The following is an 11,731-nucleotide window of genomic DNA, read 5'->3' on the forward strand; positions in this document are numbered from 1 at the left end:
CTAAGAAACGTGGTATTTGGAAAATGGAGGGAGTCATGGAGGATTCTAAATAATAACAAGCTCCGTGGCATCAAGGACATGGTAGCAGCGTGGCCCTCCTCAGCTCGTAGTAATCGGAGAGAGGAAGTAGTACTTACACGATTGAGGATAGGGCACAGCCCCCTGACCCATTCGTATCTCTTTACTGAAGAGAAGGAACCTCCCCAATGTGGGGATTGTAAATGTCCATTAAGTATTAGACACTTCATGCTAGATTGTGTTAAGTACCGCGAAGCGCGAAGACGAAATAATCTAGGGGGAGACCTAAAAACCCTTTTAGGAGACCACCCCACCAACTTAATCTGTACATTTCGGTTTCTCAGAGAAATAAACATTTTTAATAAAGTCTAATTATGCACACTTTCAACGAAGACATCAGATGCAGTAGATTACTTAATACATAACTTTTGTAATTAAATCGCACAGTAGTGGTGCAAAATGACCTTGCCGTCGACGCACCCTAAATCCAAATACTACTACTACTACTTTTTCACTCAGGTTCCATTCTTCAAGCATCGTATGCACAGCAATTGCTTGATCTTTCCCAGTACCCGTGGGAATAACTGGGACCTCGAGAAGGTGCTCATTTTCACCACAAGTGGCTATAACAGGCAGCCTATCTACGAGGGCTATCCAGAAAGTAGATTACGCTTTGGAATAAAAAATAAACAAAGTATAGGAAACAAATTTTATTATATACAGATGAAAGCCACACTCAAATACTACTTTTCTACATAGTCACCATTCAAATTAAGGCATTTATCGTAGCGATGTACGAGCTTGGAAATTCCTTCATCGAAAAATTCGGCCGTCTGCGCCTTCAACCACTTCGTTACCTCTTCTTGCAGCTGTGCGTCGTCATCAAAACGCTGCATAGCCAGCCACTTCTTCATTGCTGGGAATAGGTGGAAGTCGCTCGGTGCCAGGTCGGGACTGTACGGCGGATGAGGAAACAACTCCCACTTAAAAGATTCAAGAACTTCACGAGTGACATTTGCCGTGTGGGGGCGGGCGTTGCCGTGAATCAACAAGATCTTAGAGCTCAACATTCCTCTGCGCTTGTTTTGAATTGCTCTTCTGAGGTTTTGAAGAGTTTGGCAATAGCTTTGAGAGTTTATTGTAGTGCCTCTTTCCAGTTAGTCCACCAAAATCACACCTTTTCTGTCCCAAAAAACAGTCGCCATCATCTTCCTTGCCGACATTGTTTGCATGCATTTCTTGGGTTTTCGGGGAGAACTTGTGTGCCCCCACTGCATTGATTGCAATCTCGTTTCACAATTCACGTGTTTCACCCATGGTTCGTCACCAGTAACGATCGGGTAAAGAGTCACCATCCTTATCGTAAGCGTCCAAAAAGTTCAACGCTGCAGCCATTCGCTGCTTTTTGTGGTCCTCTGTCAAGATTTTTGGAATCCATCTTGCACAAAACTTGTGGTAACCAAGCTTTTCGCTGATGATTTCGTGCAACAAACTTCGCGAAATTTGTGGAAAACTCAAAGAAAGTTCCGTTATTGTGAACTTTCGATTTTCACGGACTTTAGCATCGACTCTTTCGACAAGTTCGGCAGTCACTATGCTGGGTCTCCCACTTTGATCTTCGTCGTGAAGATTGGTTCGGCCATTTTTAAATCTTATGACCCACTGACGCACTCCACCTTCAGTGATATGTTGTCCCCATACACTTCACAAAGCTGCCGATAGATTTCTATCGGTTTACAGTTTTTTGCAGTCAGAAACCTTATTACTGCACGCACCTCGCAGCTCGCGGGATTTTCAATTAACGCAGACATTTCAAACCGTCACAGTATCTTAACGGAGCACAGCACGAACTTCTCACTAGCACGACTAGATGCCGACTGAGCTGCGCAACGCTCTGACCCCAAGATGGCCGCGCTAGCCCCGCCCCTAGCCGACACAGACGAAAACGTAATCTACTTTCTGGATAGCCCTCGTATTAATTCTTTGCCCGTTATTGAAGGGAACAATTTTACATCCCAGTGCACCTTCACTGAATGTATATCTTTTTGGGCGAATGTAGCGCGTTGATTGATAGCGTACTTCGCCCGTAAATGATCCCGGGAACGTCGAATAAAAGAACGGTTTATTGCAAAATCTTTGGCATTCAGCTCAAATGCTTCAGCTGTTGCTGTCAAAATATGTACGGCGTCCCTGTCACTTACTTTGCATTTGTCGAAGGCCGCGACTAGTTTTGTAGTATTAGTGATTTTAACCTATTTTTACTCAATAACGGCGAGAAAACCCGTTTTAACTCTTATAGCGGCGATTTCTCCTCCATTGACTTGTGTATTTTATCGACTAGTTTGGTCAATAAACTCACACTCTCTGTGCATAAGGACCAGTGGGAGCGATCACTTTCCCCTTTTAATCAAAAGGGAGCAAAATTTTAACCCCGATTTTATTAGACCAGGCCGTTAGACTGTCCGGAAAGCCGATTGGCATTGTTTTAACTCAAATTTTAACTACGTGTGGGGTAAGAACAACGACTTTGTAACAAACTTAAATCTTTTGACGTCGAGCATTATTCAAGCAGCCGAAATTAGCATACCACGATCTCGAAGCATCCTTCCAAGAAATGCGGTGCCATGGTGGAATGAAACCTGCGCAGAAGCCATTAAAAAACGTAAGAAAGCTCTCCGAATTTTCAACAAGTATCCTACAGCAAATAATCTCTCCGCTTTTCGGCGACTAAGAGCGAAAGCGCGTCAGGTATTAAAGGACGCAAAGAGGACTTCTTGGATGAATTTTGTCTCCGGTGTCAACAACAGGACTCCACTTGCACAGGTATGGTGTAAGGTGAGGAGCATATCGGGTAGCGGCCAGCATCTAGGTATATCCTTCCTAGAAGTCGAAGGAAAGGTTATCACTTCTCCAGCCGCGATAGGGAACGTATTCGCCCTATTACTCGCCAATGTGAGCAGCGACGAATGCTATGAACCTTCTTTTGCGATCCTCAAGAAACGGCTCGAGAACGTCCCTATATCCTTTAACGAACCTAAAATAGCGGCAGACTACAATATTCCATTTACCATTTGGGAGCTGAAATCTGCCATCCATGACTCCCACGACACGTCCCCAGGACCCGACGAGATCCACAATGCCTTCCTCCGAAATCTATCGGAATCGGCGTTGCTGGAAGTCCTTGAAACTTTTAATCAGCTCTGGGCCAATGGTGAATTTCCTCCGTCCTGGCGGGAGTCCGTCATTGTTCCCATCCCAAAACATGGAAAAGACCGAGCTGATCCGAATTCTTACCGGCCGATTTCTCTCACCAGCTGCCTGTGCAAGTTAATGGAGCGAATGGTAAATCGACGTCTCATTTGGTGGCTGGAGCGTCGAAAACTTCTCTCTAAGATACAATGCGGATTCAGACGGAACCGTTCCACCATGGACCACATGGTTAGAATTGAAAATTTCATCCAAGAAGCCTTCCTTCTCCGCCAGCACGTAGTCGGTGTATTCTTCGACTTAGAGAAGGCTTACGACCGGGTCTGGCGACGTAAGATTCTACGCGTATTACCTCACGTACTCATCAGCCGCATTCTTCTTAGCCCGACGTTTCATATTGTCGTAGCAAATTTTCAATGCATGCACGTCTGGATAGCATTAGTTTCGGTGGAATTGAGGTGACGCTTACGCCTTCCCATGCTTTTTTCTTTTCATGGCATGTAGTAGCATCAGTTCTTTTGTTTTTTATAATATTGAAATGTTTCTACTAGATCAAAGAGACGCGATTTCTCCAACTCTGAGAAATTATTGGCTCGAGCTGCTGTAGACATTTTGATTTTTAAACTCGAATGTCGTGGTTATTACGTCGTTAAACAAATGCCATTGTCATGCCCCGAGGACAACTAATACGAAAACTACTTGAACATCTATGGAAATAACAATGTTACGCGATGGCCGATAAAGGAATTTTGATTCTTTATCAAGGATCAAATGTTGGTGAAACGGATGCGAGATTTGATCTTGAATCAGGAAATTGATGCCGATCAACTGATCGTCAATCAACGATAGGTTGGTGAAACCGGCCCTAAGTGTTCATTTCGAGCATTCAATTGAAGGGCTTAGCATCTCGCTGCCGGAGGTATATCCGTTAGGGTTTTCAAAACTCCCACCATGATATATACGACGACCAGAGCGCCACTTTTTCCTCCATAACCACCAGAAAACCCTATCTATACCCCAGGAATACCGGAGCCTGCTTTTAAAATTTTTGGACAAGCACAAGGATTTCACACCCGTGTGCATCGAAATCCGACTCGGCATGTGCTCGCGCTGTGTCCTCTGAACTTCGCAAGATTATCAAGACGAGACTTAATCGACTGTGAAGTATATTCAATGCAGAAATTATGGCCATTAGGACGGCTCTAAAGAATATAAAATACAAATCCTGTTCTATTCTTATCTTTAGTGACACTGTGAGCGCTGTGAAATCCATTTCAACGTATTACCCAACCTACCCTGTCGTCCAGGATATTCTAGGAACTCTTCTTTCCCTCAACAGCAAGGGATTTAAGATGGGGTAAACTTTTCTCGGGATTCCCACCGGGTTAATGTTTTTATAACGGCCAACGTTTCAAGTACCGTCTCGGCACTCATCATCAGGGCTGAATATTGATTTATTTAATGTTTGGTTGCTAAGTCTCGTTGTTGTAATACATTTAGTTAAATAAAAACAATAATAAAAAAATAAAAAAATAAAATACGATGCCAATTCTTTTATCGCACCTATATTAAACAGTCTAATTTCCTTATGTGGCCTTTTTATATAAATGAAGTTCTTTAACTGTAATTTCGAAATAATTAGGTCAACTGCATCAAGATTGGCTATCTCTGTGACTGTAGGTGGCGTTAGTGTTTGATTTTTGCATTCGCGAATTTTCCCTCACTTCTAGAATCTTCTGCAAAACGGGTTTCCAAGTATTATTGATGGAATACCCAGAGTCTCTGTTAAAGTTATTTTATTAAGGGAATTAAGATCTTTACGTGGGTAACTGGACATACGGGTATACCTGGCAACGAGTCCTCAGCAATATTTAGTCCCAGGAGGCACTAGGTATTGCTGAAATAAAATGGGACATGGTGACTGCGGAGGACCTTAAAGGCAATGTTTCGAAGGGTCATTCTATTACTATTTCAGTCGAGGAATTTGGGGTTTCATGAAATTCAGGTCATATTCAACAAATGGCAAAATTCGTGGGATGAGACAACAATAAGCTCCGAGCTATAAAAGCAGTAGTATCAGCATGACCTCTTCCATCAGGAGTAACCTAAGAGAAGAAGTCATAATCACACGCCTGAGGATAGGAGACACTGCCCTCACACACTCATACCTATTTACAGAAGAGAAGAACCCACCTTGGTGTGAAGAATGCGATACACATTCGAGTGTATATCCTGCATCTCCTTATATGGAAGAAAATGAAAAATTCTCGGAACCAGAATGAATCCATAAAAGGATAACCCATTTGGAAATATTCAATTCTGTTCAGTTGAAAAGTGACGAATTTGAAGAATTGAATTTTTCCAATTAGGAACACAATCATCGAAATATATTACTTGCGACTTTTTACTTGGTTCTTACCAATCAAGTTAAATTTTGGAAGTAAGGAAATAAAACTTTGTAAGGTTCACTGTTATTTAATTATGGGCACGACCCGGGCCGGCACCACTAGGCAGTTAGAACAATTTTTCACATTTATCAATTCCCAGAACAGCAATATTAAATTTACTATAGAAGTAGGAAATAATTCAATTAACTATCTAGATTTAAACATTCAACTAAATGAAGGAACACATATTTTTGATATTTACCGAAAACCCACCTCCACCGACGTTACCATTCCCGCGGACTCATGCCACCCCTTCCAACACAAGACAGCAGCGTTCCATCATTTAATCAATAGACTCATCAAAATTCCTCTCAATAAACAGAACTACAACAAGGAATGGAAAATCATTCAACACATTGCAAAGGTTAATGGCTATCAACCAGCAGTAATTGATAACATCCTCAACAAAGTGCGGAAGAAACAGGCCTTATCAATGGTGTCCTCTCTCTCCCCCATCAACACCCCAATAAATTGGCGCAGGATTCCCTTCCTAGGGAAAATTTCTCATTCCGTTACGTCTTGCTTCCCGAAAGAAAAATACAGAATCGCCTATTACACCCCTTCAACTCTCACAACATTGCTGCCCAACTGCAAAGATCGCTTCCCACCAGAAAGAAGAAGTGGAATTTACTGTCTTAAGTGCGACGATTGTGGCATGAAATACATCGGCAGAACGGAGAGAAGTGTTAATATCAGAGTGAGTGAGCATCGCAACTGCTTCAAAAAGAAGAAAGATTAATCCAACTTCGCCAATCATTTAATAGATAGCAAACACAATAGTGATTTTAAGCCGGATATCCTACGCTCAGAAGGAAGCAGGAGGAGACTCAATGCCCTGGAAACGTTGGAGATTATACAACATTTAAAGAACAACACCCCCCTTGCCAACGAACAAGTGCTCCCCTCCCACTCCCCTCTCTTTTCCATCCCCATCAATGAACTCCTACAGTGACAACCTTTAAAAGTTTCAAGTGCCTATCCACCTGTGTGCCGTTAAACTTTCCAAGAGCGAACACTAAGCAGTGCCTTTACCAAAATTCCCCCAGTGACCCATGTCCTTCGGGGAAATCATTAACCCATACCAGCACCTTCCACAGCCGGACTCAACGACCTCCCATAGACTATTGTGATTTAGAAAACTCAATGTACCCTTCTAATCCTCTCTTTCTTCCCGAACACCGCCACCTTCGTCTCCTCGCCCACTTTAACCCCGCCACCTTCGTCTCCTCGCCCACTTTAACCCCGCCACCTTCGTCTCCTCGCCCACTTTAACCCCGCCACCTTCGTCTCCTCGCCCACTTTAACCCCGCCACCTTCGTCTCCTCGCCCACTTTAACCCCGCCCTCCCCTGGCTGGTCAGATCCTCACAGGAAAAACCCCCGTCCCAAATCAAGGCTGCCCCTTTCCCCCTTCCCCCACCCCCTCTCCCCATTTCAGTCCGTGTTTAACCCTCACCCCCGCTCTTTCAACCAGTCCTTTTCCTTTCCAATAGATGTCCTCACAGTCACTTGTGTACTTTGTGTATAAATGTATGATGCATGCAAGATCAGTCACCTGACGATGTAACCAAGTTACGAAACCCGGGTCGTGCCCATAATTAAATAACTGTGAACCTTACAAAGTTTTATTTCCTTACTTCCAATATGGAAAGGTTTCACTAAGTAAAGCCTGAAGTTATTAATTATATTAAGTAAAATTTTCCCAATCTTTGCTGGTAAATTGATTGCATGGCAGTTCGGGCACCACTGTACGTCCATATAAATTGGTCATGAACTGTGATAGGCGGTGACGTCCATTATTTTCATGTCACTGTCACATATCTACAATACAAACAAGAAAGCCAAAATATAATGAAGATTTTTCTTACTATGGCAGAATTAGTAATTCAGTTCATTGATGAGAAACTACTTTTTCATACTTATTAGATAAAACTGATTACCATTTGGACATTGATGGAGTAGAAGCCTTTGTGATTCTTATAAGAATCTTCATGCGTAATAGGAGTCACAATGGCTACATGCGTACAATCAATTGCCCCAATCACCCCAGGGAATCCAATTGTTTGCTGAAACCTAGAAGATGTTTGAAATTTAAAGTACTTCAATAATAAGTACATAGTATTCCTGAAAAATAATACAAAAATATGGCTTACCTTTGCCCCAAAATATTTCTTTCTGCATTAGTGGTAGGGAAATGAATCCAATGCTGCTGGTGGTCGCACAATGCAGTTGTAACAGCTATAATTGAACGGGAAACAGACTTCTGGCTTACCGCCAAAAATAATCTTGACCAACTCCACGCTGATAACTTCCTTCCGCAAAGAAGCGAAGGGTCACCAAAACCTTTTCATGGAAGATAAATGTACATGTTTGAGAAGCTTCTGTCACCGAAAACAACTAAATATATTCAAGTGCCGCTAGTTGTGCTTGTCACATATTGAATACCTTATTGCATATCAATTGTAACCCGATCAAAGTTGAAAATTAAGAGTGTATATTTAAAAATGCACGTTGAATAAACTATTGGAAAATAACTAACCCCAAGTTTGGCTATAATTATGAAAAAGCCACAACAGACAACAGGTTTTTTTTAATATTGTAATTCCATTACATTTCGCGAGTGACACAAGGAAAACATAAAAATTAAATATTGCCAGAAGTAGGAGTAAATTATGAAATATTTACTTGAGTTTGCACGCTCAAACCTGATGAGCGCCTTCTCCTTAAAAATGGCTGTAGTTCATTGCATAAGTATCGTGCAATATCACGGCTCACTCGAAAGAGGTGGCGGAAATCTTCCTCCCTCGCCTCAAACGGATAACTATTATCTCGTAATTTCCTTCTCTCCAGTCTTAATTGCCGCACTTCCTCTAAATTCTCCTCATATAGGAGCAATAATCTCCAACGGTTTAAAAGAAAACGCGCCATAATCTTTATTTGGATTTCATCCATTCTTTTTTGGTGCGCCAGAGCCTGCTCCTGCTGCAGCCTTTGCAGTCTCAAGACCTCCAACTGCAGATTCTGTGTCTCTTCGTCTAGCTTCACTTTCCGCAGTTGGAAGTCATTGATCAGCTTGGCTGTGGCCAGCTCCACTTGTGCTGTCTCTTGCCTGAGGGCTTGAATCTTATCGCGGTGTGCGTTGTAAGATTTCAAGCCCTCAAGCCGGTCCTGCAACTCTCTCTCTACAGCAGCTCCTCTGGTCATGCCACCAGAGGAGGATGGTGTCCTTATCGGACCTCCCATCACTGTCGTGGCACACGGAACATCTGACGGTGGAGCCTCGACTACTTTGAAAAGAAAAATTTATTGCATAATTTCGATAACGACAGGTAATGCATAACCACAAACAATATCGCACATACTTACTTGTTGGATACTTCAGTTCCGTGTTCCCACTGCTCGCGTTGGGGATAGGAGGCGAATCCAGGCAATCGTCATCCATATCCCCAACATTCTGCTCACAGTGTGAGAGTGATGGGATGGCTATTTCCAACTCAGGGTTGTGATCGCACACAGGCGGTACATATGGCCCACCGCCTGTGGCCAACCTCCGCTGGGTTTCCTGAGCCTGGGCCTTCCTCCTCTTCGTTTTCACGTTGTCCCATGCCTTCCTCAGTTGCTTCCAATTTCGCTATTAAAATGAAATTCGCTTCCGTTAAACAAAGAGTACTTCCTACATCGCCGCATATATTTATTCGCACATCATCGGCATTTTATTTTTACGCGCTGTGCATAAAACTACATCGAAAACATTGCACCTTATTAAAAATTTAACTAAGTTAAGGAAATTAATGCCATTATATGGCATAATATATATAATATATTATATTAATGCACTATAACACACTTTGTCATTAAATAACAGCATTGCTATGAACAATTAATACAATAGGTTACTAATGCGCACGACCAGCAATAACTCTAGTATTACCTACCTTCACGACTTGTGAATTTCCGTTGAATTCAGCTTCAATATTTCGCCAGCATCGTACCTTATCAGACAACGTCACAGCATCTGTCCTTTTATTCTCTAGTATATCCCTATTTTTAATAACTAATGATACCAGTATGTCTTTCTCCACAACCGTCATCCTCTCCATTTCGTTTGCGTCTGTCTATTTCTGCGTGATTAGTTTCCCGATTGATTGAATTTTGATTGTTATTGCGAGGGAACACCATTAATTAGTAATTAAAACTTATTCAAGTGCAACAAAGAAACGCGAAAATATAATTAACATTGTACCTCGAACAATTGGACCTACAGTCACTGTCGCGGCACACGGAATAATTCGATTTTAATTAACTTCGAAATGGGCGGCAACCTTATTTACCTTCGTAACGCTTCGCTTTTTTCTGGCCGAGTGAACGGATCAGTCCGTGAACGTAAACAAAATCTCCTTCTAATCGAAGGCGAAGGCGACAATAGAGAAGGACGGACTCTCGAACTGACTGGCTTCCTTTAAGGTGAAGGTCACCTAGGTAGAAGGTAACGATAGAACGCGCGACTGACAATACGGGCCTTAGAGAACTGAATACAAAACTGAACAAAACGCTGTCTAGAAGCGCACTTTCTCCATGGGAGAAAGGGATACGTCGGGCCATGGAGAATACATTATGTAGGAGATTAAAGAGACTGCCACTAGGTGTTGCCATGAGCATCCCGAGCTAACGAAGTGTTGCCAAATGTCGCAGTGTTGCCTATTTTGCATTGACAGGTCGCTGCATGGGGAACGTATAGTTTTAAAGGGCAATAGGACGGACAGAAAACTGAATTAACTTTACGACTTGACCATAACGCGTTAATAAATACATTTCAACGAATCACTGAACAAAAAATCGTCCTGTTGTCAATTTCCCGCTAACTCCATGACCAGCAGACGACGTATTCCGTAATATATACGACGCCTCTCACAGTGCACAATTACCTGCCTCACATGTCAGAACATCGCAACTTCTGGATTCCCCGACTCCATGTATTGCGATGTATATCGGTAATTTTATCGGAGTATGACATTGACTTTAGTTGTCATAAGGCACCGCGAAGAAAACCACAGAATAATTAAGTGTAAATAAAGTATGACTTTTAGAGAGTATTTGCACGAGAGGGATCAGTGAAAGTTTAGAAATCGATCTTAAAAAAAATACAAACACATTTCTCTTATCAACGGAAAGAGCGATTGGTACAGATAAAGCTCAAAACCCACTAAGCCCCGAACTCTTTTGATTTCAAAAGGAACGAGAAAAAAAAGGCACCGAACACAACCACAAACAACATTTCGGACGTGATGCATCATAAAGCGTTGAAGATATGGCATTTAATCAAACAATGCTCATTGCATTTTCAACGGATATCACAGTGCAAGATTAAGAATGAAGAATGCTATTGACTAAAAAGCGCTACCCTATCTAACAGTTGTCCTTCACAGAATTAAAATTTGGCATTTTATTATGACTATAACACAAAACTCACCTGTGCATGGATTTGCAAATACTTGCCTCTGATGGGGTGGCACTCACATTAACTGTAAGACACGTTAGAAATCATGCAATTTGCAGCTGTTACGGGAAACGTGGACCGGATGTCATGTAGACTTAAATAATTATATCCCAATTATTGTTCACAATCACTTCAAACAGAAATTTATTGCCAAAATTGTAACTTACATAGAAATGTAGTTTCAAATGTAAAACGGAAATCTCTGTAGTCCAATCTCGGTGTGGCGTCCCGAATGTGTGGCTCCGTGGTGGGTGGGGAGCCCAGGGGATGAATTTCTGTTTTGAGTCCATGGATAACAACTTTCTTCCTCCAACGAAAAGATCCCGTCCGGAAGTGGGCGGGGGAGAAAGTAAGTCTACCGCATGTCGGAAATTCCTTGTTATGAGATGTGCTAATGATGGTGAGACCCTGACAAAGGTATCTCCCTTTCTAATAAGACGAGTTCTGTCGGCAGCGATACCCGGTGACTTAGAATCGGCCAAAAAATTAAGGGATGGATCACTGTTAATTAAAACGAGCAACGAAACACAAAGCGAAAAGTTATTGAAAATGACAAAATTTAA

General features: G+C 42.2%; 1 protein-coding gene across 1 annotated transcript; it reads right to left on the reverse strand.

The window, feature by feature from the left end:
• Window positions 1-761: 761 nt before the first annotated feature.
• LOC124164988 (myb/SANT-like DNA-binding domain-containing protein 3) lies at window positions 762-9,771 on the reverse strand. Its single transcript, XM_046542227.1, has 4 exons — window positions 9,607-9,771; window positions 9,038-9,302; window positions 8,645-8,955; window positions 762-1,001 (listed from the first exon to the last, which is right to left on the reverse strand). Exons 1-4 carry the CDS (start codon window positions 9,769-9,771, stop codon window positions 762-764), a joined length of 981 nt encoding a protein of 326 aa, XP_046398183.1.
• Window positions 9,772-11,731: the final 1,960 nt, after the last annotated feature.

The sequence above is a fragment of the Ischnura elegans genome, chromosome 9 (assembly GCF_921293095.1).
Source record: "Ischnura elegans chromosome 9, ioIscEleg1.1, whole genome shotgun sequence".
Classification (NCBI taxonomy): Eukaryota; Metazoa; Arthropoda; class Insecta; order Odonata; family Coenagrionidae; genus Ischnura; species Ischnura elegans.

Excerpts from the sequence above, each read along its gene's own strand:
- LOC124164988 (XM_046542227.1), bottom strand. The coding sequence starts at position 9,771 with ATGGAGAGGATGACGGTTGTGGAGAAAGACATACTGGTATCATTAGTT. Across the intron at positions 8,956-9,037 it reads GGAACTGAAGTATCCAACAA|TCGAGGCTCCACCGTCAGAT; the intron begins GTAAGTATGTGC and ends TTTTCAAAGTAG. Across the intron at positions 1,002-8,644 it reads AAAGGCTGCAGCAGGAGCAG|TGGGAGTTGTTTCCTCATCC; the intron begins GCTCTGGCGCAC and ends GAATCTTTTAAG.